Genomic DNA, 24861 nt, shown 5'->3' with positions numbered 1-24861 from the left:
GACAGTTGCTTGCTCACAACTCAATCACTTGTGCATTTCTGGAAAGGGAAAGAATCACCTGGAAGTCTTAACAGACAGGGCGACCATGCACTGACACATCGCTACGGGTACTTGGGCTGGTGTCCCACAACTAAGCGACACAAAGAAATTCACCGACAGATCCCAGTCAGGCAGGGTGCTTCCTGGGGCTTCCTGCTAGCCACTGAACCCCAAATCTTCATCCACTTGAATGACACAAAGGGAAGCAGTTGGTCCTTGAGGGTGATGGGCACACAGGGAGGAGGGCAGGGTAGAAGGGTCCCTTTTTGTAGTTGGAAAAGTTTGCACAGATTGGGCAACCGCACAGGGACCAAGACAGATGACGTGTGAGGGGGTAAGTCAACCATGCATGTTACAGAGAAAAGACTGTAACATGCTTCATGCCCGGGCTTTGACACGAGGAAGGAGCAGCATGGACACATTTTTAAAAGAGGAAACCCAGAAGAAAAGGCCGAAACCAGACCCCTACATGCAGACCGGAAGTTGGGGAAAGAGTGGCCATTTTCAGCACAGGGCCTCCCCAACAGTGGCGGACACGAGACCATGTTCGTTCACATGGATACCACAGCAACATGGCAGCATCATGTGTGGGTACGATCGGGTGCTTTGTCAACTCACAATGGAGGCTGTAGAATTGTTCTTGCCATTCCTGGAGTACAGTCAGCCAGGAGCCCCAGCTGTCTGCCATCTCCCCAGGATAGACAGGAAGCAACAGCTGAGAGATGGGACAAGAGAAGCGTCCACGAGAAAAGCTGAGGCCAGCTGGTCTCAGGGAAAGTGAGTTCTGAACACCATCTGAATATGGCGGCTGCGACGTTTACATCTTTTGCCACATCTTGCAAAAATTACCTAGATTGGCAAGGACACGTGGAAGAGGAGAAAAACAAACCAAAACAAATAGCAAGGGTGCCTATGTACGCTGGTTAACCTAGGACAACACCAGGATACATTAACGCCTGCTAATGCAGAAAAGACTTCTGACCAAATTCAGCACTCTTTGTTTGAAATGCCCTGTAGAGGGGCCCGATGTTATGGCTCAATTGGTTAATCCTCCACCTTGTAAGCGCCGCTATCCTATCTAGGTGCTGATTTGTGTCCCAGCTGCTCCACTTCCCATCCAGGTAACTGCTTGTGGCCTGGGAAAGCAGTAGAAGATGGCCCAAAGCCTCGGGACCCTGTACCCACGTGGGAGACCTGAAGAAACTCCTGGCTCCTGGCTTTGGAGTAAACCAGCTTCAGCTGGAGAGTGAACCAGTGGATGGAAGACCTCTCTGTCTGCCTTTCAAAAAAATTTAAGAGTGATGATAAACTGAATAAGGACCAAAGAAATGAGATCCCTATAAGAGTAAAAGTTGGAAATTCTCCTCAAATCTACAAAAAATAAGCTTGTAAAAAAAAAAAAGTCCTGTCTTCTTGGAAGACCACTTAGCATCACAAAGATGCCGATCGTCTTTGATTTCCTATGTGAATGTAAGGCAGCTTATACAAATACCACATTTGTTTCCATGGAAAGATTCTGAGGTCGGTGCTGAAACGCATACGGAAGAATAGATATGCACAAACAGTTGGGCGAGAAGAGCAGGAATGCAGCCCCAGAGAGGAAGCTCAGTGTGGGTGTGCGGGCCGGGGCACCTGTCCCCAGAGGCTAGAGCACGGAACCCACACGCGGACACTCACAGGCAGCCCACAGACACTCCAGCCACGCATGAAACATGAAATCACACAAGCACTAGAAAAATCTATATACAGGCATGCTTGGTTACATATATACACACATCTAAATATATAAACACGCATATATACATACAAATACATAAACGTTCTTAATTTTATATATAAAAAAAGTGTTAATATGCAAGAGAAGTTGTTATTCAGGGACCAGCATGGCAGGCTAATCCTCCCAACTCCAAGTACCAGGATCCCATATGGGCACCGGTTTGTGTCCCAGCTGCTCTACTTCCCATCCAGCTCCCTGCTTATGGTTTGGGAAAGCAGAGGAGGACGGCTCAGGTCTTTGGGCCCCTGCCCCCATGTGGGAGACCTGGAAGAAGCTGCTGGCTCCTAGCTTCAGTTGGCCAGCCCTATTATTATTATTTTTATTCCTGCAGAAGAACCCAGCTAAGAGATGCAGAACGAATGCTAGGATTAGGAACTCAGTATTTTGTAACCACCAATGGAAATACATGATTTCAGCAGTGATGGCAAATGGCTGTAGAAGCACCGGGTGAGAAATCGCTGCGGCTCGGGCTAGTGCCACGGTTCCCCAGGGCCAGCCCTTGAATTATTTGCTAATTTAAAAGTGGTGGGCATGGAGGAGAATGTTTGAATCTCTACAAAATAAAGAGCTGACAGCAGCATCCTTCAGCAAGCCACCAAATAAAATGGCTCCATCAGTGAGCAGGCCTGGCCAATTATGTCTCAGGATACAATGAAAGAAAAGGCACCTGCTGCCTTTTCTTTCACCACTGCGTCAGCCAATCAGGCAGATCCAGAGCACGGAACGGGCTGGCTCAGATGCTTCAGCTCTGACCACAAGGACAGAGGGGCTTTACCTCAGAGGGACGGGACGTAACTGTGAGACCTACACTGGTTTACAAGGCCATCGGCCTCCCAAAACTAGACAGGGAGAAAGTAAAGGAGACCAGAGCCCAGTGTAGTCTGGGAGAAGGACGCACACACACACACACACACACACACACACACACACACACACACACTACAGCGCTGCTCCCACATTCCTGTGGATTTGCCAAGTTTTCCCAAAGGAAAGAAAGAAGGCAGGAAGGAGACTGCCTGAGCCTGGGTAGGGAAGGCATGGGGGATCTTCATGGCTTGGCCGGAGGGCTGCTGCCCTGGATCCAGGGTGGGCTAAGGGACTCAAGAGCTACGGAGTGTGGACGGTGGTGCTGTGATTGCCACCAACCGTCTTTCCTAGGAATGCAGTTGATCCAGCTGTGGGGTCCAAGACGCCATCTGCCTCAACAGCCCCAGCTGTGCAGACCAGCTTTGCCCACTCTGAGCCACCAAAGCCGTTGACAAGCAGCTAGTCTGAAGACATACAGAAATGCTGGGCTTCTTCTATTTCTTCTTTTTTTTTTTTAATTTTTTTTAATCAAATGGATCACAATGCCTAAGGGTCAGATCAGCCATTGGAAAAAAAATCTGAGTAAACAAACAAACAAATTGAACTCTCCTTCGGTTAAAACCCTGTTTCCCCCGCCCCCCATAATCCCTGTAAATCCAGCCACAGTTCTCTTAGTGGCCCTGGCACAGGTTCTGGTTAGCCAAGGTTTAGCAATCCCTGCTGTCCCGCACTGCCAGGGTGAGGAGGGGAGCATGTCAAAGAACCCTGGCTATGCAGGGCAGCCACTGCCTCCCCTCCTTTTGCTACAAGTGAGCCCACGCACCCCCCTCACTCCTGGAACAGCTAAGGTTCAGCCCGTGGGACAGCAGGGCGCTCATGGAGCCCATCTCGGAGGGGACGACCAGCACACGCTGAGCACACTCCGGGAGAGTGGCGGCTCACACTTAGCCTGACTTCCTCTCCACTTCATCTGGTGCTAGTTTTGGAAACTTGAACTTCTCATAAGGGTCCCCTATTTGTACAGGGTCTCTGGCAGGACATCTCCTGAGAGCAGCTGTTGGCACCTTGGGTGGGTGCCTTTTCCCATCCAGCCCTGGCACTCACCTCTCTCCCCCATCCTTCACATCTTTTCCCTTCCTCTCTTCAGCTGCCTGTCTTCTGCAGCTCTTCCCATCCCTGCTCGAAACTCTTCAAAGTGGAAGAGCCAACCCAGCCACGTGACCTGTATAATGCACATGGCCCCTTAAAGCCTTGAGGTTTCCAAACAGTCCAGGAGCATCCATATTTGGCCATCTCTGACTCAGCAGAGCCTTCCAGCAGGTCTCAGTTTGTGTCCCTGTCTCCCTCCATACCTGGGCTCTTTTCTGCCTATGCCTACAATGGAAAAAAAAAAAAAAGAGGTCCCTCCATCATCCCTGCCTGGACTTTGTCCATGGTTGATCAGATGTTTCAGGAGAGGATTATTTGGATTCTTGGAAACTACCCAATAGAACCGAGTCTGCCCCCACTCTGCTCTCCACACACTCACATAAAGCATTTGCACCTGCCACATAGCCTACCTGTTCGATGAATGGTTCTGCAATTTCCCATGCTTTCCTACAGGCTCCAGGGCTCCCTCCGCCTGTGTCAGTGTTTGCACCAGCTTGCACACACATCCCAGACCCAGGCTCACCCACACTCAGACACCTCCAGTTTCCCAGCTGGCGAAGCTCCTCTCTGCACCCGCAAGGCACAAGTTCCTGCCACAGCCCTCCTGGGACATGGCCTCTGCATGCAGCCGCTGCCTGTGACCCGCCTGTAGGCCGAGAGAACCTGTCCTTGCTCTTCGGCTCCTCGCCCACATCCTCACACCCACTCATTCATTGACTCCCCTCTCCCCATCATGAGTAGCTGCCCTGACCCTGGCTAACTGAGACAAGAAGAAAGATTCAGCCCCCAAGGAGTTAAGATTGTTAAGGGTGGCAGGGGTCGTGGGGAGCACTCAGAAATGAAGTTGATGCATCAGTTACTAACGCCAAAGAGCAAAATGGACTAGGAAGAAAACAAATGCTGGTAAGGAGATGAGCATGATGGCTGGTGGGGGGCGGGTGGGACAGGCCAAGGGACATGAAATGGCGGCTTGGAAACTGTGATGTGAAGGAAACGAGGTGCAAGGCTTGCAGCCAACTGGGCAAAGAGCATTCCACAGGCTTGAAAACAGCAGGTGCAGCAAGTTGGTGGCAGGCTGCCCATGCAGAATAGCCTGGGGCAGACCGGGTGCAGCCTCACAAATGGGTTGTGGCCGGAGCTTTGGGTCCTGCACCGAAAGGCTCAAGATGGGAGAGGATCCAACCCAGGGTCCGCAGAGGCAGGCTCCAACCCTTGATGACCGTAACCTACAACTCTCACTCTTGTGACACCTGCTGACAGCACGAGGAAGGGGGAAGAGGGAGGGCAGGGCCGAGAGGTGTGTTCAAATCCCCTGGAAAGGGGAAGGCCCCAGAGGACAGACAACAGAGTCAATGGCAAAGACAGAGGGAAGACGCACCCCCTTTTACAAACCAGGCTGCAGCAACCTTACCTCGTGGATCTCCTCTTCTTCCATGCGGCCGGGTCTGAACAGAAAGAGCAGGGTGTTAGGAAGGAGGGCATGTGGCATGTGATCATGCTGGTGCCCACCCCTTGCCCTGGCAAGACAAGTGGGAGAGGGCTAGAGCCACCCACCTCGGGCATTGCTCTGCCCCCTTCCTTTGGAGCTTCCAGGTCTCACCCCTGAGCCTACTTATTAACCCCAAACATGAGCAGGGCTGGGTGCTCGCTAGTGACCTCTGGCATCCTCCAGCTGTACCCCCACTTCCTGATGCCCTCGAGACAGCAGGGTCTAGCAGTCATGCGCTCAGAGACCTGTATTTGTGCCTATGCCAAGTGTGAAGGGAGGAATTCCCGTGCGTAGTGGAGCCTCCACATGCATCGGGGCCCTTGCGTTGCTTCTCAGACTCCAGCTCACTGGCCTTGAACTTGTGAGTTCGCTCTCTCTGCAGCCAGTGCTGTGAGGTTTGCCCAGTGGGGCTACCCAGCACACAACTAGGCTCCACTCATCCCCAGTCGGTGGCCCTTGGAGGCCCATACCACTGCTGCCCACGGGTGCACTTCTGGCATCCGAGGAGTCACTCTCCAACAGTTGCTTCCTGATGACACAGATCTTCAGGGCCAGGAAGGCAGCTGAGATGGCCACACCCACGGCGGTCCCAATGATGGCGTACTTGAAGTCTGTAATAGGAAATGGAGTTGAACACCTGACTTCAACAAGGCCCCACCCCTTCCCCGTGCAAGTCTCCTACAGCTCCTTTTATGCAACCCAAGTCACACATGGGGGTCTTATGTCCTCCACTGCCACCTGCCGAGGGCGACTCTCCTGGGAACTCTGTGTGCTCCCAGCCCTTTGTCCGCACCCTGTCCTTGTCCTTCTAGAATGCCAAACTTGGTGCCCTGAGGCATGGGAACTCTACCCAGAAAGGATCCGACCTCTCCAGGCCTAGATGATGAGTGACCCACTTCTCCAGCATCCCTTTAGTAAGCTGTTTATCGTGCATTTGTCCATGGCCTGCTTATTGGTGAGTCCCAAGGCAAAGACAGAAGTCTCTGTCTCATCTTGGAGGAGCTGGTCTGCAGCCATATGGGAAAAAAAAAAAATGGACAAAGAGCACACCCTGACACCCCCCAGGAATTCAGGACTGGGTTGATGTGGGAGTCCTGGGGGAACGGGACCTTCTCGGAGGAGGGAACAGGAGCTGTAATAACCAATACACTTAGACCATCTCCTGCTGCCTCCCCAGGTGCGTTAGGAGGCAGCTGGCTCAGAAGTGGAGCAGCTGAGACTCGAACTGGCACCCCTATGGGATGGCAGCATTACAGGTGGCAGCTTTACCCACTGGTGAGATAAGCCCCAGATGAGGAGGAACTGGTACTGCAGGAGGCTGGAGGCATAGACAAGAGGCATGGGAGCACTGCAGTGCCTGCTAAGCAGGGCCTCCCAGCTGCAGTATAGGTCCCATGGGTGCTGGAGCTGTCCAGCTGGGCCCAGAGACCAGGAAAGGATGGCTCTGGTGCCTCATGTTCCCGTTGAGAACACCCTGTTTTCAGGATACAGTTGGGAGCCACTCAGGCAGGGCTGGAGGTGAGTATGGCCCTCAGGGTACCTGCATCAAACCCTACCTCCCCGCCACACTCTCCCCCTCCCCCTCCAACCACATACACCTGCCTGTGCAGTCACCTACCAATTTCAGTTCCCGCGGACTTGCCTGCTGCCAGCACTTGAGCACTTCCGACATCTACAAAGACACGATGCCCAGGATCTGGTAAGATGCGTACATGCCGGGCCCAGTCTGGGAGCTTCCTCATTTGATCTTTTATGATTTCTTGGCATCAGTTAGGCTACTGCAGGCAGGGGGAAAGGATCCGGAGGTGGGGATGGGCACGGACAAGAGCCAGATTCCAGCTGGGGCTGACCCCCAGGACTGAGTCATGTGCTACATTCTCGCCTTGCCCTAAACCCTTTCTGCAGCTCTCTGCATCATCAGGTGGAGACGGGGGTTGGGGTGGCGAGGACCAGGGACCAGGACTAGGACAGCACATGTATCAGTTGGGCCAGACCTCACCCCCAGAGTCAGCTGCCCCATTCATATGCGGGCATCTTGCTTGGTTCCCATCAGGGCTCCGGCCCCTCACTGACCAGGGCTCTGCACGTGGAGTTCACCGAGATGAAACCGGAAGAGAGGAAGGAGGGAGAGGGAGAGAGAGAGAGAGACCCACACGCAAACAACTGGTATAAGGGAGGAGAAAGAAAGAGGAGGAAGGCTCCCTTCCTCCCCCCGCCCCAGCAAGAGACCCCTGATTCTGGCCCACCTCACCCCCTGCTGTCCTTCCCCATCAATCTAGCCCTCCACGAATGCTCTCCCAGGCTCTCAGCTCAGCCTGCCCCTCCCTGTTGCCACAGTCCATGGCAGGGGCTGTGGGCTCCTGGGAGGTGGCCCCTCCAGGCTGTGTCCCTCTGAGGCCCTGCCTGCTCTGGGACCCACCCTGTATTTAGCACTGTTATGAGATCTGTTGTCCAGGAGACAAACCTGAGCCCACCACCAAGCAGGCAGGGCAGCAGGCAATTTCCCTGCAATCCGGCTGATGGCCACTCGGGGGCAGCCTTTCCCCTCCTCGGGGAGGGAAGTCCACAGTGCTCCAAGGTCTGAGCTCTGGTCAGGATCATGGCCATGACCACAGCTCAGGCGCCCCTGGCTGAGAACCCATCCCCAGCAGAGCGACTCTGTTCACCCTGCCTCCACCTCCTCATGGGGGTCCACGAGTCCCTGGTGGGCTGTAGACATTCCCTGGGGGGCAGGGATGCTCTGCAAAGTCGGAGCCGATGGTTGGCCCTAGCAGGTCTCAGCATGGCCGAAGGACTGCGGGTTTCAGCATGGCCAGAGGAATCCAGCGTGCCCACGTCACTCACCCTGTATTCTGATGGGCATGAGACCCTTGTGCTGGATGAGGCAACAGCAGCCACCACCTCACTGGGCTTTGTGGGCTGAGATTCTCTCGTGCAAAAAGGAACACACACTTGGGATGAGTGTGAAGTGGCTGCGCAGGGACCCACAGCCTCGCCGAGGCCATCATCGGCCTGGGGCTTAGCCTAGTCCTGGGGACTCTCCAAGCTGACTCAGGAGCTAGAGAGAACCTTCACTGCTGGCCAGGGCCGAGAGCAAGGGGCCTACCTCTCGCTGGGGCTGTGGATGTTCCAGAGGTTTCCACGGCCTCCACGGCCTCCACTCGGCCAGATCGAGCCCCGACCACAGAAGCTGGCGACAGGCAATAGGGCACTCATAATTGGTGCTTTCTCTCCAGGCCCTGTTTGGACCTGGTGCTGCCAGGGAAAGAACCTCCTGCAAGAAGGAGTGGCCTGTTGGAAGCCAAGGAAGGTGGCAACACTGTTTCTTATGAACCCAGGGGATTTGAAGCGAGCTGAGCTTTCAACACTTTCAGCACAGCCTCACTCCTCTGTGTCTGTTGGAATGCAACCGACAGAGAGCCTACCGAGCTCCCTATGAAGTCCACCTGTTGGCTCAGCCCTTGTGGGTGGGGGTAGGGGGCTGGCACTCTTGGCCACCCATCCTTATTTGGGCAGAATCAGGACGTGTGGCTCCCAGTTGTGGCCCAGTAGGCGTGCATGTGCTCAGATGTTGTTCTATAAGTATCCAAGCTAAAAATAGGCCCGAGGCCACCATAAGTGCTTATCAATGGCAGGAGGCCTGGCCGCATTCAGCGCAGAACTCGGCAACGCTGCAGAGTGGCTCTGAGCTCGAGTCTCGCAGACTCCAGTGCTGTTGGCTGGAGGAAGGGGCTTTGCCAGCCGTTCCCATCTTGGGTCGTGAGCATTAGTGAACCAAGTCCCAGGGGACACCCCAGGGAACCTCGAACCTGCGTCGTCCTCCACATGGAAACCCACAGGAGGTGACGAGAGGCAAGACTCAAAGCAGGGACCTCAGAAGCAGCGTAGCGCGGGGCCTGGGGCTGCCCACTGACCTGCAGACCCCGGGGCTCAGCCAGCAGGAGGGCATCTGAACAGGTATCTGTGGCATGGGGGACAGCCCTGCCATGGCTTGCTTTTCCTCTTCCTGGAGAAGTACCTCTGTGTGCCTCCACGGACTGACACCAGGATGCCAGTGGGAACCTCATTGTTCCATTAACATATTTCTTCTTCCTGTCCGCAGTGATTGGTGGAGAGGCTTGGAGAGATGGGGTTTGGGAGGAGGGAGTGAGTGCTTCAATTCTGGCCATTAAGACTCAGTCCTGGGACTTGAGGGACGGCTGAGAGTCTGAGGGGACTTGTTGCAACCAAGACTTATAAAGGTGGGCTTTGGGCTCCTGAATCCAGCGGTGCCTGCAGCACCCTCTCTCTTGCTCCTGGTGAGAAAGCGGCTTCATTCTCTCCCTCTTGCCTGAGCTAAGCAGCTGTCGTCAGCCCTCGGGGAAATCCCAGTGGCTCAGGTGACAGGTGCTGGCATCAGGTGGGTGAGGCAGGAACAGGTGCCCAGGAGTCAGGCTGCAAATGAGGAGCTATGCAGCACAGCCTCGAATACCCCAGACTGGGATCTACAAATCAAGCAATGCTGTGTTCCCCTGGGCCTTTGCACATGCTGTTCTTGTCCATGCAGATCCTATGGCAAGTACTTCCTCATCCTTCCAGACTCAGCACAAAAGTCATCTCCCCTGGGAGTCCCTCCTGCCCTCTGCCAGACCAGGATCACCCTAGCCATGTGGTCCTCCTTGGGAGACATCAGTTGTTCAGGATGACCCAGGAGACGCCTCGGGGCTTGGAGATGCAGGGGAAAGGTGGAAGAAGAGCATCCGGAATAGGCAGAGTCATTGCCTGTGAGAGCTCCTCGTGCAAACAGGAGGCGGGGAGCGGCAAGATCAAGTTCATAGCACTGAGTCATAGGAAGCTCAGGAGCCAAGTCAAGCTGAGCCACAGAGGAACAAACCCAGGGATAGCGCTGCACAGCGAGACCTGGCTGGCCTCTCTCTGCCTTCCCCAGCAGGCCCACAGCATGCAGTCCCAATGCAGCCCCCCGGCCTGTGAAAGGCCAAGAAAGAAAATGGGACACTCTGTTAACTCAATCTGAATAAGGGAGTGCAAGACCCTGAGGCATAGCGGGGACTCCCTGGAGCTCCTGGCTTCTGGCAGATTATCCTGAGCCTCTCGCAGTGTCAGCCGCCCTCAAGGTCAGGGTGGAAACCAAGGGTGTTCGTTCCCAACTGGGGCTGCTATGGGTGCTGGCAGAGCCTGTGCAGAGCTCAAAAGCAGGACCGCTCTCTGGGTGCTGAGCTGCCAGCCCTCCCTGGGGCTGCAAGGAGCTGAACTGAAGCAAATCCACCCCAGCTGTGGACTTCCAGACCTTGGGAACTCATTGCTCCTTCTTGGGAGAGGGAGTGTGGAGAAAAAAAAAAAAAATGAACACTTGAGTGAAGGATGTCATCCACAGCACGCCCCCTACTGGCAAGGAAAGTCCACAGACCCCGCTGACCAGGAGGGCTAAAGCTGGGTAATGGGAGCGTGAGGTCTTCTTTCCAGCGCAAAGCTTCTTTTGCGGGACAGGGAATCAGAATTAAATTGCAAGCAAAGGAACCAGAGGGAGCCCATGGATAGGGGGCAGAGGGGAGGGAGGCAGCGATGCGGTAGACAGGAAAAGGCACACGCAAAAAGCCAGGAGGCCTGTTGAGGCGAGGGGTGGGGAATGAGGAAACCAAGGCTCATCAGGGTCGGGGGCACCCAGGGAACAGTGCAAGACGCATCCAGCATGGTGACAGGCAAACAGGCCAGGCCAGCCAAGCAGAGAGTCCCAAGACCCGCCCTTGGCATGGCAGCCAAGCCTGGCCGGCCCACAGTTCCTCGGGGTTGGAAGGATCTGCTTTGATTCTCAATCTATCTGCTTACGGGTGCCACTGCACTCCCTTCACTCCCAGGTCACCTTGGGCACAATCGGAGGCCTTCAGGGCTCTGAAGAGGCAGTGAGGGGCACTGACACACAGCTAGGTCATGGCCACCCCGGACAGGAACTGGAAAGCAGGAGGCCACAGAAGGCCAAGGAGAGGCTGGTGGAGCTTGTGGGGGTCCCCCTGGGTGACGGCCTCTGGCTTCCAGAAATAGAAGCATAATTAAGAGGAGAGCAATAATGATGGGGGAAGGGAGAGGAGGAGGTGACCAGACGGTAGCCAAGCTTGTGCCCACTTTGTTTTCCTGAGCAATCTTTGCTAATTAATTCTTAAAGATTCACACACTGGGATTAAAACACTCAGCTCACAGAAGCCAAACTGATCAATAGCTCTTCAGGCTAATGGAGGGGGCTGGAGGCTGGGAGCCAGCTTGGGCCCCCGGGGTGGCACCAGGGCAGGGGCTCTGAGCCTTGGGAGCTTTTCCAAAGGCGGCAAGTGGGAGGGTGGGGGGGGGGTGTGCTTCCCAGCGGTCCTAGGTGCATCGGGACCTGCATGTGTCAAGGAGCAAGAGACACAAGGGTGCTGGTCTTGGGGTTATTTTGCAGGGAGCAGGGTGGAAGGGCTGTCCAGGGAGGGCTGGATGTGAAATTAGATGCTGGAAGGAAAGGAGAGTCTGAAACATCCCTGTGGCCCCACCTGGTGGCTGGGAGGGTAGGACATTGAAGGACAAAGGTTTCCATTCTGCTACCCATTGCTCATGGGCAGGTGGCCTTGGGCCTGGTATGGTCCATCTCCTAGCTCGGCAATGCCTGCCCCCCACCCGCAGTAGGCACAGCGCAAGGCACAGCTGGAGACCACCTTCTCCAAGCAAGTCGGCCCCTCGCAGGGGCAATGGGGAGCCTCTGGGAGACACGGGGAGCAGAGAACAGCAGCAAGTGATGCCGAGCGAGGAACGTTCAGGTCACAGAGAGGTGGAGCCTCCATTGCTTCCAGTCCTGCTTGGAGGCCAGACCTCCCGCAGCCCGAGAGACACCCCCCACCCCCCCGGGCCATGTCCACCAGTGCTCAGACCAAGCAGATATATTTTCAAGGGTGTATCTCAGACCCTGCCTTGGCAGGGAGCAGGGGAGAGCTAGGAGCAGTGCAGAATAACTAATGAATGATGGTAAAGTATCGTGCAAGAGGAAAGCGTTGCATAACCGCTAAGTGGTGGGGTTATTATTATTCATGCAATATTCATACACGGCTCTTCAATCTCTGTGAAGCTTTGCTCCGGGATCTCAGGGGACCCGGCTGAGGGGCTCGAGGCGGGGAGAGGGAAGGAACGTGTTCCCAGGGAGCAGGGCGGGGCTGGGGGATGGCAGCTGGTCTGACCATGCGTCTGCAGAGGACACAGCAACACCACCACGCCTCCCCAGAGTCCCTGAGCTGATCCAGAAGCCAGCTGTTTCTGTTTGTCCTAGGGCACCTGCTGTCTGCATAACCCAGGACACACTGCATGCTCCACAAAGACTGGGGTTTCAGAACTAAGGTCAATATTTTCATCCTACAAACAAACTTACCTTTTTATTCTATTTTCTACCCCATGGCTCTGCATCCATCCCCCTGGGGACCCTGTAGTCCCCACACCAAGGGTTTCCTTATAGAGTGGCAGGCTCAGTCCTAAACACTGCCCACCCATCCCCAACTACCCCTGCCCAGGGGTGCTGAGATCTTGTGGTGGACAGAGCAGGAGAGAGCCAGGTCTGGCCCAGGCCACCTTCAGGCCCTGCATCCTCCAAGGCTGGGGCTGGGGCTTGGCCCAGGAGTATGCCCCACCCCTTGCATTGCCCCAAGTCGTCACTTTGCTTTCTAGTAGAAACACCAAGCTGAGGAAAGAAGCATCTCTGATGACCGAAGTAAAATCACGGTCTATGAGTGAGCCCTGGGTGCAGCAGTTGAAATGCTGTTTGGGACACCCGTACCCCATCTTGAGTGCCTGGGCTGGGGTTCTGGCTGCATCCCCAAATTCAGCATCCTGCTGTGGAGTGTGCAAGGAGATGCCGACTCAAGTTGCTGGGTCCTTGCTCTGACCCCATCCAGCTCCTTGCTGCTACTTGACCAGAGAAGGCAGTTGAGGATGGCTCAAGCACTTGGACCCCTGCCACTCGCATGGGTGATACAGATGGAGCTGCAGGTTCCTGGCTTTGGTTTGGCCCAGCCCCACCTCCAGCTGTTGTGGGAGCAAGCCAACAAATGGATTTCAGTCTATCTCTGTTCCCTCCCCAGGTCTCCAGTGGCTACCAGTCTGTGACTACCCTGCTGTGGTCTTTGCTTGCAGCAGCAGAGGCCCAGGTCAGAGGATGCTGAGCCCATTTGTGATCTTTCTGGAACTTTCCAAATGTCTTTGCATTTGGAGATATGTGGGCATGTGGGACCTGGAGCCAGGATCCTGGCCAGGGCCTCCCTTGTGGTGGATGGTGACCCTCTTCTGGAATGAGACTCAAATGGTGAAGAATGAGACCTGGGGCTGGAGCCTGGGTCAGTCCAGCGCTGAGCCAAGCATCTCAATGGGAGCCCTTGTGGCTGACTTATTGGGGTTCATCTGCAGCATGCCTAGCACCCCATAATCAATTCAGGGGCCCTCTGTGAATCTCTCTGGAGGCTCCCATGGCTCCACTGAGCTGGCCAAGGTTGCTGCCACACACATGCTATGTCCAGTATGGTCAGGTGGTGGAGCTGAGCACAGGCTGGCCAGCAGCTACAAGGGAACCACCCACACAGTCACACACGCAGCCAGAATCTGCTTCCTCTGGGAAAGTGGACACAAGGAGTGTGTCACAGCCTGGAGCCTTCTCCTGGGTCATCTCCCTAGCCCCAGCCAGCTGGGACATAACCACAGGGCCCTTTCTCCAAGGTTGATCAGACCCTGCAGGAGATCCACTGTCCTCTTTGGGGGTCCCACGCCCTCCTCCTCCAAGATCCCACATCCATAGGTCAGCCTCATCTTGCACACACACACACCCTGCTCTCTATGCTACCTTCACCCCAGCCCCAGCAGGGAACGGGAGCATCTTCATGACCCTGGAGGGGGATACAGGTGACATGCAAGGAGTCTCCAGACTGGACAAGGACACAGGGGGTATTCTGTGGAGCTGGGGAGCAGGAGCCAAGATGGAGCCCGTGACAGAACAGAGAGCACCTGGTGACACAGTAGATGCTTTGGTCCCCATTGCAAAAGGGTTTTGGGCAGACAGCAGCATCATCAGAACGCATTCAGTATGACTCCTCCAGGACAGCCCTGTTTGCGTCTGTGGGGCATCTCCTCCTTTTCCCTTTGTACTTTCTTCATCTTATTTAACACTCAGCATTGCAGGCAGCCTCCCTCTATATCACCTCCTCAAGCAGAACTTGACTCATTTATCTTCCTGTCCCAGCAGAGTTTAGGGGGAAATTCCATATTTGCTGGATCAAGACCAAAGCTCAGCATGTGCATTCGTCATGGTGCTCTGGGGCAACCTGTGGGTCCCAGGCACTTCACCCCATCCTCAGTACAATGGCCCTTAGACTACCTGGCCGGAGAGTTTGCCCAGCATGGTGATCAATGCATCTGGGTTCATGGCAGAGGGTCCCAGCTGCTCGTCTCGCGTAAGTGAGAGATTGGGTATGGTACAGCTTGGGAACTGGTGGAAGTTGGCTGATCTGTGGGACAAATGGGCTTGACTTCAGGACCAGACACTGCCCCCCATGCTTCTCCCGGGGCAGGCTCTTTTCCTTAGGTGTCTGAGGGATATTTGTAGCTCAGGCTTTCTCACCTCTGGGAGCAATACCCCAACTCAACTCATAGCAGACTTCCATTCCTGGCAAGACGGAACTGTCTTACTTGTCCTTGTTCCTCTCATGAAACAAAACAAAAGCTCCTAGCTAATAGAGTCACGGTGGAAAGTAAATATAAGAGGCAGATGTTGTGACACACTAAGTTACACTGCCACGTGTAAAAGCCACCACATCCCAGAATGCTCTTTTGATTGCCAGCTACTCAGCTTCTGAGCCAGCTTCCCGCTAACGCACCTGGGAAAACAGTAGATGATGGCTCAGGTGCTCGGAGCCCTGCCATTCATGGGGGTGGAGGAGCCAAATGACCCAGATATTAGAGTTATTAGACAGAGATGTTGAAGCAGCTAATGTGAACAGTGCTTCAGTGAGCAATGATGAAGATACTGGACAATCAGAAAAATGTCAGCAAAGATAAAAAAAAAAAGTCTAAGTAAAGTAACAGAAGCAAGGAAAAGCTTGGAAGTGAAAAGTGCTATAACTAAGAGGAAAACTTAATTGATGCACCCAAAAGCAAAATGGTGGAACAAAGAAAAACAAATTGAAGGCAAAATAAATAAATAAATAAATAAATAAATAAATAAATAAATAAAAATGGTCCAAACTGAATAACTGAGAGAAAATAGAATTTCCAAGAGAATAGTAATTCCAGAACCCTGTGGAATTACAAGAGACAATGCAATACTTTGAGTTGCAGAAGAGATGAAAGAACACGCAACAGAAAATAGAATTTTTCTGAATGTCTGAAAAATTTCCAACTTGAACCGAAGGTCCGAATTTACATATTCAGAAAACTGATCCAACCCTAAAGCAGATCAGCTCAGATGAATCTACACCCGTACGCATCCTCTTCAAACTCCTGAGAATCACAGCACATTTACCATCCCCGTCCTGTGGAGCACAGGCCCACCTAAGGCAGCAGGTGACGGCTCAAGTGCTTGCGTCTTTGCATCCACAGGGCAGACCCAGATGGAGTTCTTGAACTTGGCATTGGTCCGATTCAGCTTCAGCCTTTGCAGCCATTGGGGAGTGAATCCATGGATGAAATAAAAGTCTTTTTGTGTGTATCTGTCCCATCTCTCTCTCTCTCTCTGTCTCTTTCTCTGTCTCATTCCTCCTTCTGTAGCTTTGCTTTTCAAATTAATATTTCAGAAAAAGAAAACTGCTAAGTGCAATGGAATTTGACATCATATACTTAAATACTTAGTTTCGGCTTATATATACCTATGAAACTGTCATATGCAAAAAGGCCACAGCATTGGAGAGAGATAAAAAATATCCTAATTTCCAAAAATATCTGCGAAATTCACAGGAAATGCAACATGTTAAAGATATCCATCTTCCCCACTTGATCTCTATATTTAACTTAAAACCCAGTGGGAGTTTCTTTGTTGACAGGCAGGAGATTATCCTAACATTTATATGGAAAGAAGAAGAGATGAGTACAGCTTAAGAGTTTTTTTTTTTTTTAAAAGACTAAACAGGAAAGGACACTTTACCGTCTCAAAACAGCCACAGGAACCCAGGCTGCATGTTATCAGCCGAGGGACTAGATACACATCATTAGAAAAGAAACGAGAATCCAGCGCCAGCGCAATAGCGTAGCTGGCTAATCCTCCACCTATAAACACCAGCGTCCCATACAGTCACTGGTTCGCTTCCTGGCGGCCCCAGTTCCAATCCAGCTCCCTGCTTATGGCCTGGGAAAGTAGTGGAGGATGGCCTAAGTCCTTGAGCTCCCCATGTGGGGGACCCGGAAGAGGCTTCTGGCTCCTGATCAACTTTGTTCTCAGGGTTGCGCCCATCTGGAATGGAAGGCCTCTGTGTTCTCTGTAAACTGCTGTTTGAATAAAAATAAACAAATCTTTTTTAAAAAAAAGACCCACAAAAACAAAAACAAATGAGAACCCCAAAGTGGCTCCACAGAGCATGATCACGGGATTCTTAAAAAGGAAGCAGTATCAGTTGAATAAAGGCTGGCCAGTTTGTTTGTTTGCTGTTGCCGTCAATAACAGTGCCAGAGCCAGTGGCTCCCTACGGGATCTGGGCAGGGTGGGGGAAATGTAGAACTGAATGCATGTCTTAAACCCAAATAAACTCAATCTGAGCCTGGACTCCAGGCTTAAACCACAAATCCATAGGAATTTTAGGAGAAGACTCTTAGGGAGTTAGGGCTTGCGACAGCTGTGACATGGTTTTAAGAAAAATGATGCAGGAAAGAAAAAAAAAAAACAGTAAACTCTTCTTTATTAAAAGAAAACATTTTGGGCCTGTGGGAAATCCTGTGCCCAGGAGGAAAGTGCCCAAGACCAGGAGCAGCTATTTGTAGCTGGTGTATTTCAGACCAGGCGCTGTGCTAGACCTGCTGCAGCTCCATCAGGGAGTGGGTGTAACTGAAGCAATAACCCCCGGCCCTGTCCAGCAGTTTCTCCCACCTGTCCAAGGTCCCAACGTGTGACTTGCCCAGAGAGCCTGGGACACCAGTCCTGCTTTGTGTTCATTACAGCACAGTGGTGCAGCTGGTTAATTCTCTACCCTGTAGTGCTGGCATCCCAAATGGGTACCTGTTCTAATCACGGCTGCTCCACTTCCCATCCAGCTCTTTACTTGTGTCCTGGCAAAGTAGTAGAGGACAGCCTATGTCATTAGGACCCTGTACCCACATAGGAGGCTCAGAAGAATGTCCTGGCTCCTGGCTTCAGATCAGCTCAGCTCCAGCCATGGCGACCATCTGGGGAGTGAACCCCAGTGGAAAGAAATCCTTCTACCTCTATGTCTCCTTTTGTCTGTAAAATCTGCCTTTCTAATAAAAATAATAAATCCTTCGAAAATTTTTGGGGTTGCCTTCTTAAGTAGCAGAAGAAAAACAATGTGAGAGCACCTCAGAAAGTTCACGAAAGAAAAAGTGAAAAGACCAGCTCATTTTGGTGCAAACGCATTCCGATTCGTGTGGCGTGCGGGCCTCAGAAAGTCCACACACACACACAAAACACCAGAGATCACAAACAACAAGCAGACACGCCTTCCAGATGTTTTTTTTTTCCCCAAAATGAGCTTGTCCTTTGACTGCGCTGTCCACGGACCTTTGGAAGCACGCTCGTGCGCCCCACTGCTCGTACACAGAGAGAAAGAGACTTTCTCACTGCCGTCGTTCCAGTACCGCAAGGTGTAAGAGCATCGTCTTGGCAGGGACTTGGAGCAGGGGGGAGCTGTCAGGAAAGATTTTTACAAAGATCTCGGGGACGGAGAGCCAAGGAATAAAGTGATGACTTTGACTTGTAAGATAAAAACGAATTTAATTCTCTTTACCCAGGCCTCTGCCATCTTTTCATTATAAATTGAGGGAGGGGGGTTCGCTGCTCTCTTCCATAACTCTGGCGCCTTCTGTGAAGAATGTTTTAGGCGGTGGAATGTAATTAAAGTGATATTGTATTTCTTTTATTATCGTGATTATAATAATACATAGATTTCAATGGATGCTCTCCAACAGCATTAAAGCGGAGACAGATGGCTGAGACTCGGGTTGAAATGAGAGTCTGTAGGAATATTTTATACGGCAGACTTTTTTTTTTTTTTTCCTTCCTGACGGAAGAGGCATACCTCTCTGGAAATTTCCAGAAATGTTCCATTTTTAAGCAAAATTGAAACATTGATGGGTTGGCAATGACATAGCCAACAAATTCTTTGGGATGATAAGAGGCACATAGTCTGACAGGTAGTTTTAAGTTTTGCTTCATCGTTGTTAAGAGGCCGTCAGACTTTCTCGCACGTTCCGGAGGCGAGTTCCTGAGGAAGACAGCCACGAGGCAGCTGTCAGACAGACAACCTGGTCATTGGGCGAACCCCTAGTCCAGGGTGGTTTTGTGTGGCAAAGGGAGCCGTAAAACAGGAAGTTACAGACAGGAAGTCACAAGACAAAGGCTTGGCAGGTGTTTCAGATTACAGAGGTGGCAATTTGGTAAGGAACCCCGTGCCAGACCTGCCCTAGACCGGGCTGTGTCCTGGAGGCACAGCGAAGACCGGGGAACATGACATGGGGGTCTACCGAAGGTACCAGAAGGTCCTCAGTAAAGATTCTAAAAATCACTTGGTTATTGCTGAATTTCCCCTAGGTGATAACTATACTACAATCATCTGAAGAAAATAATCTTTCTTTTAAAAAAGATTTATTTATTTTTATTGGAAAGGCGGATATGCAGAGGGGAGGAGAGAGAGGAAGATTTTCCATCCGATGGTTCACTCCCCAAGCAGCCGCAACAGCTGGAGCTGAGCCAATCCGAAGCCAGGAGCCTGGAGCTTTTTCCAGGTCTCCCACGCGGGTGCAGCATCCCAAGGCTTTGGGCCGTCCTCGACTGCTTTCCCAGGCCACAGGCAGGGAGCTGGAAGGGAAGCAGGGCTGCTGGGATTAGAATCGGCACTCATATGGGATCTCAGCGCGTTCAAGGTGAGGACTTTAACCACTACGCTATCATGCCGGGTCCTGAAGAAAACAATCTTAAAACAGAAGATGAGATATGCACACTGAGGGCCAGCATCATGGTACAAAGGGTTAAGCCAGTGCCTGCGAGGCTAGGATCTCAGATCTGCATGCCAATGCCCGCAGCTCTGCTTCCCGGGCCCAGCTCAGGCCTCCGGGAAAGCAGCGAAGGATGCTTTCCGCGTGCTTGCACCCTCGTCACCTGTGTAGGAGACCAGATGGCGTTGCTGGCTCCTGGTTTTGGTCTGGCCCATCTCCGTGGCTATCGTCCGCATTTGCAAAGTGACCACCAGTTGGAAGATCTCTATCATTCTGCCTTTCAAGTAAATAAATAAATACATCCTTGAAAAAAAAAAAGATTAAAATTAGATTCTTTTTCGAGGCCACACACAAAACTACATTTCAAACTCAATTCAACCATTTTCAAGTTAAAAAAAAAAAATAAACTGTTTCTTAGACACAGCAGGAGAACCAAATATACCAAAAAGAAAAGTCAGATCACATTTGCCGATGTATCGGACTTGTAGCAAACGAAAGACAGAAAGACAAAGATGAAAGATAAATGGCATCCTGAGACAGGATGTTTTAACACTCAGACACATAATTAATGCTCAGAAAACAGGCACTAAAGATCAATAATCAAATTAAATTTAGGAAAGTGACCAGTGAAGGGAAATTTATCAGAAACTGGCTAATATTGGGAAATTGGCATGGGATTAGAAGCACACGACCTGGAAACTTCCAGGGGGTGCCTTGCACCCTTTCAATAAGCAAAAATTGAGACACATGACAGTTATATATAAAAAAAAGGCTTACTGAGCATGGAGGGACACAGATGGAGCCACACCCTGGTGCTGAGCCAATTTAGCAATGTCAAGGAATCTCAGAAAGTTTGTTGAAAAGGGGAATTAAAAATCAGTTTACTTTTGGGCCCGGCGTGGTGGCACAAGTGGTTAAGGTCCTCGCCTTGCATGCCCGGGATCCCATATGGACGCCGGTTCTATCCCGGCAGCCCCGCTTCCCTTCCAGCTCCCTGCCTGTGACCCGGGAAAGCAGTCGAGGACAGACCAAAGCCTTCGGACCCTGCACCTGCGTGGGAGACCCGGGAGAGGCTCCTGGCTTCGGACCGGCATAGCATTGGCCGTTGCGCTCACTTGGGAAGTGAATCATCGGACGGAAGATCTTCCTCTCTGTCTCTCCTGTCTGTATATCTGCCTTTCCAATAAAAAAATAATAAAAATAAATCTTTAAAAAAAATCAGTTGACTTTTGATGCAAGCAAAAAAAAGAAAAATTTGGAATCCACCCAGTCTGAGGAGCTTCAAAGGGTTCATGAAAAATGTACAATTTGGGAACCTGTGCCTGTCTTTTAAAACCTTCTCCTACCAAAGTCAGCATCTTGGAACTCCACGTTTCTGGGGACTTTGGGAAGTTCCATTCATATACAGGAAAAGGAGAACTACACAGAGCCGCCTGGCACAGCCTCTGCCTTCTAGGGCATGAGCTAACAGAGCAGCCAGCGTGAGTGCTGCGGGCAGGAGCAGGTGTAGGATGGCTCATCCCACACAGGCAGGCAGGTCTGAGGCGAGAACAGCCCCATCAGCCGGGCAGGGCAGGCTCCAACAGGTAAATGACGGTGTTTCTTTAGCAATCCCTAAGTGATTAAGAGACGCGATGGGTCAAAGGGAGAGGCGCTCTGGTGGGTTCGTTCATGCCAGTCAGAGATAGAGCAGACCCCAAACCAGGGGCTGCCTGCCTTCCTGGGGAGACAAGACAGGGGCAGCAAACACCTCTGTGGCCGGCATGGCATCTCCCTGGTGGGTACAGCCATCAAGCTTCTGATCGTCAAATAAGAGAATATTCACATTTTAATCTTCGTCGGTTCGGAGTGTGAGAGCCAAGAATGTGAGAGCCAAGAACGTCACACTAGGTGTTTCAAGTATGTGTTTATAGCATTTCAATATCTCCCTGTGACTGTTCTCCGTTGTGGGGAACCAGAGGCCCTGGATCTGGGTCACCTGTTCATGCCTGTGAGCCTTGGAAGCCTCAGGGCTGTCCCCATGTCCCCTCCAGCTTCTCCAGCAGTTCCCACACCCTCTGTGGGAGACCGTGCTGGTCTCCCTACCTCCCAGGCAGTCTGCTCAATTCCTAACATGCATTGCACCAGCTAGTTAAAGGAAAGATACACTCTGCATTAACTTACTTTCAACAGGTTTCCATACTATTATGTGTGTGTGTGTGTGTGTGTGTCTGTGTACAGAAATTTATGTATTGGGATTATCATTCTATGATGATTATTAAAATCCCAATGTGGAGACAGTGGAAGATGCCCCATTAACCTATCTGTTACCAAGAGTAGAGGATGCCAGGAGCTGTTGAATGGGTTTCCTGCCAGGCCATCTTTTGATGGGCAGACAGCTAGATATACAACCACAGCTAGCATATGGCCACTTTCTGTTCCTGCCACTTCCTGGAAAGCAGTGTTCTTCATCAATGTATACTGCGGTGTGTGTGAAATGTTAGGTTTTTTTCCCCTGTGGCTGTAGCTGCACTAACACCTTATAAAGTATGGGGGTGAATGAGCTTCCCTCTGTTAGTTCCTTGAGGTGGGGTTTCTGTGTATGGTGTCCAACTACCCCCCTGAGAAGACTGGCTCCAGAATAGTCCCCCAAAACCCAGCAATGATGGGGCACCACATGTGTCAGACTCCACATCAAGTGCTACGAAGGCACCAACAGGTAGAATTTTCTCACCAGCATCTGGACTAAGTCCATCTGTGACCCCCGACCGGCAGATGGAAACACTGAGTTCAGAGTGGGTGAGAATGTGGTTCGCGTCCTCCAGATCAGTGGAGGGCAAGGATTGGCAATAGAGACAATAGACCTAGCTCTCACACAGAGCCACTCCGCCGCCGAGCTGGCTATGCCCTTGGCCAAGGAAGCAAATGTGAACACAGACAATGGCATCCACGGCTTATGAGGACGCATGAGCCAACATCAGTTTTAGCAGAGTCATCTGCACCTCAGAAACGATTGAGCCACTTGAGAAGTTGCTATTTCTTTTACTGGTTGCAAACTGGAACACTTTGTAGATTTAATGTTCATAATGCTTCGTGAACTACCTGTACATAAAATGAACACATTTGAGATCTATGCTGTGGCATAGCTGGTTAAGCCATAACTAATGATGCCAGCAACCAACTCGGGTGCCAGTGTGAGTCCTGGTTGCTCTGATTCCAATTCAGCTCCCTGCTCATGGCCTGGGAAAAGCAGCGGAGAAGAGCCCAAGTCCTTGGACTTGTACACCTATGTGGGAGACCTGGAAGAAACTCCTAGCTTCTGGCTTCAACCTGGCCCAACCCTGATCTTTGCAGTTATATGGGGAGTAAATTAGTGTATGAAGAATCTCTCTCTTTCTATCTCCCCCCACCCTATAACTCTGTCTTTCAAGCAAATAGAATAAATCTTTAAAAAGAAAAACCAAAATGTGCACATGTGGCATTGGGGTTCAACTTACTTGCTTTTTCTGCTCCACTGGCACATATGTCTAATTGGCCCCAGCAGCCAGAGCAGAGCCACTGAGAAGCCGAGAGCCAAGAGCTTCACCTGTGTCTCCCCACATGGGTGACAAGGACCCATCTCCTTCTTTTCCCAGGCGCATTAGCAGGGAGCTGGATGGGCAACAGAGCAGCGGGTACTTGAACCAACACCCATATGAGATGCCAGCATGGCAAGTGGTGGTTTAACTCACTGTGTCGCAATGCTGGACCCTCTCAACAAGATTAAAAACAGAAGCTGGGGATGGAATGGCACTTATCTTCTGCCACTTGCCTGGGCAGGCTCGCCTTGTATCTGCTACCCTGCCTTCTCTCTGTCACTGCTTGCTGGGCTCTGCCCTCCCCTCCTGGCCACTTGCAGCAGCTCAATTCCATGTGTATACTGATGGGAGTCAACCTCATGGCAAGCTCCCCGAAACAAAGGTTTCCGTTATTCCCCAACAGCCTTCCTGCCTGCCAGAGTAACTTTGCCTGTATCCATGGTACAGGCTGTTAACCCCACTGTGGTCCACACTGCTTTCCTTAGAGGGTTGGCCCAGGGCAAGCCATGCGAAGGTGCTGCTGTGTGTGGTTGGGGCATATCTGTTACCTTATTCAGTTGCTTTCGAAAGAGCTTTTGCAAAGTGCCTTATCAGCATCTCCATTTCGGTTTACCCAGGGCTTCATACCTCTCCCTGAGCCTTGTTCTCTACAAAGGGGAGGAGGGTTTGCAGCTGGGCTTCCATAGGCGCCAAAGAATGTAGAGGCATTGGCGAGGCAATGTGTCCAATACGCATTTCCACAAACTTTTTGAAGACCCTCTCATAGGCATGAGATTCAAAACTTTTTGCACCCAACTAATCCTTGAATTCCATGTGCCCATGAACTGAAGGTAGCTGTGTATCTCTCGGTTTCTTTGTCTCCCATCCACCTCTCTGACCTCTGCTTTCTGCTGGCCCTGGCTCTGCCTCCTTCCTTCAATGCCGTAGCCTGGAGCTGATGGAAAAAAAGGGGGAGCGGGCATCTTAGGGCCACACTATACATGGCGCAAGCACCCTGATTATCCCTTACCAGTGCAGTGACCATCCCAAGGCGATATGTCCTCATTCTATATCCCTGACCATCCACTGGTACCCAGAAGACGGATACCCAGAGAATTCAGGACACTGACGTTCTAGATATTTCTAGATCCCAAGCCCGAAGCTCGTTCTGACCATCAGCCCAACTGACATGAAACAAGCCAGAGCACTGCTCACTACTGATCCTAGCAAGAGAAGTCAATCGCCCTGTGCCTTTTGTAAGGACGAGCCTCTCTGAGCTGAGGGTCCCCCCAGGTTTCTGCCCCAGCCCAGAGAACAGCCACCCTGTGCCCCCACTTACCCAGGAGGAAGAGGAGGGTCGTGAGCATCGGACTCCCTGTGCCCATGCTGCTGCTTTGTTCCTGGCTCTGGGCAGGGCAGACAGAGGAAGCTGTGGGCCCCCAGGCTCGGGGCACAGGAGCCAGCCTGCCCCACGTGACCAGGAGGAAGGAAGCCACAGCCTGGAGCTGCTAGTTCCCTTCAGCTTTCTGTCAGGGTAGGGCCTGGGCCAAGTGCTGGAAGGGAGCTGATGTGGCCTCGGGGCCCAACCTGCAGGTGTCTCCTGTCCCCAGAGCATAGAGACCCAAGCATGCTTGGTGTGTGAATGCTGTGGGTGTGTCTCAGAGGAGAGGGCGGTGCAGGTGCGGCCCAATCCGGCCTTCCTAAATGAGCTCCAGCCCCTCCCTGGAGCAGAAGTTGAGAGAGAGTAACCCCCCACCCAGCTCATTGTCCCACCCTGTCACTGTTCCTGTGCCATGCACCCCTCCTTGTCCTAGGGCGGCAGGGACCTGCTCTCTCTCTCAGAGTAACGTTTTCAATGCCCCCAATGAAGCACATAGGAATTATCAAAGAAATCACTAGAATTGCAACAG

The 24861-nt window shown here is 52.0% G+C and overlaps 1 protein-coding gene across 3 annotated transcripts; it reads right to left on the bottom strand.

The window, feature by feature from the left end:
- TMEM273 (transmembrane protein 273) lies at window positions 1-24443 on the bottom strand. Of its 3 annotated transcripts, XM_040970513.1 has the most exons (6): window positions 24291-24423; window positions 6880-6933; window positions 5732-5872; window positions 5184-5217; window positions 658-754; window positions 1-38 (listed from the first exon to the last, which is right to left on the bottom strand). In XM_040970513.1, the coding sequence occupies exons 1-5, from the start codon at window positions 24334-24336 to the stop codon at window positions 700-702; spliced, it is 330 nt and encodes a 109-aa protein (XP_040826447.1). In that variant the 5' UTR covers window positions 24337-24423; the 3' UTR covers window positions 1-38; window positions 658-699. The 3 variants fall into 3 exon arrangements, with proteins under 3 accessions (XP_040826447.1, XP_040826448.1, XP_040826446.1); XM_040970514.1 differs by lacking the exon at window positions 658-754 and having other exon boundaries at window positions 24291-24414; XM_040970512.1 differs by lacking the exons at window positions 1-38; window positions 658-754 and adding an exon at window positions 2139-3997 and having other exon boundaries at window positions 24291-24443.
- Between the last annotated feature and the right edge of the window lie 418 nt (window positions 24444-24861).

The sequence above is a fragment of the Ochotona curzoniae genome, unplaced genomic scaffold (assembly GCF_017591425.1).
Source record: "Ochotona curzoniae isolate NIBS_2020 unplaced genomic scaffold, NIBS_Ocur_1.0 scaffold_4763, whole genome shotgun sequence".
Lineage (NCBI taxonomy): Eukaryota > Metazoa > Chordata > Mammalia > Lagomorpha > Ochotonidae > Ochotona > Ochotona curzoniae.
This window is presented reverse-complemented; position numbering and strand designations above follow the sequence as displayed.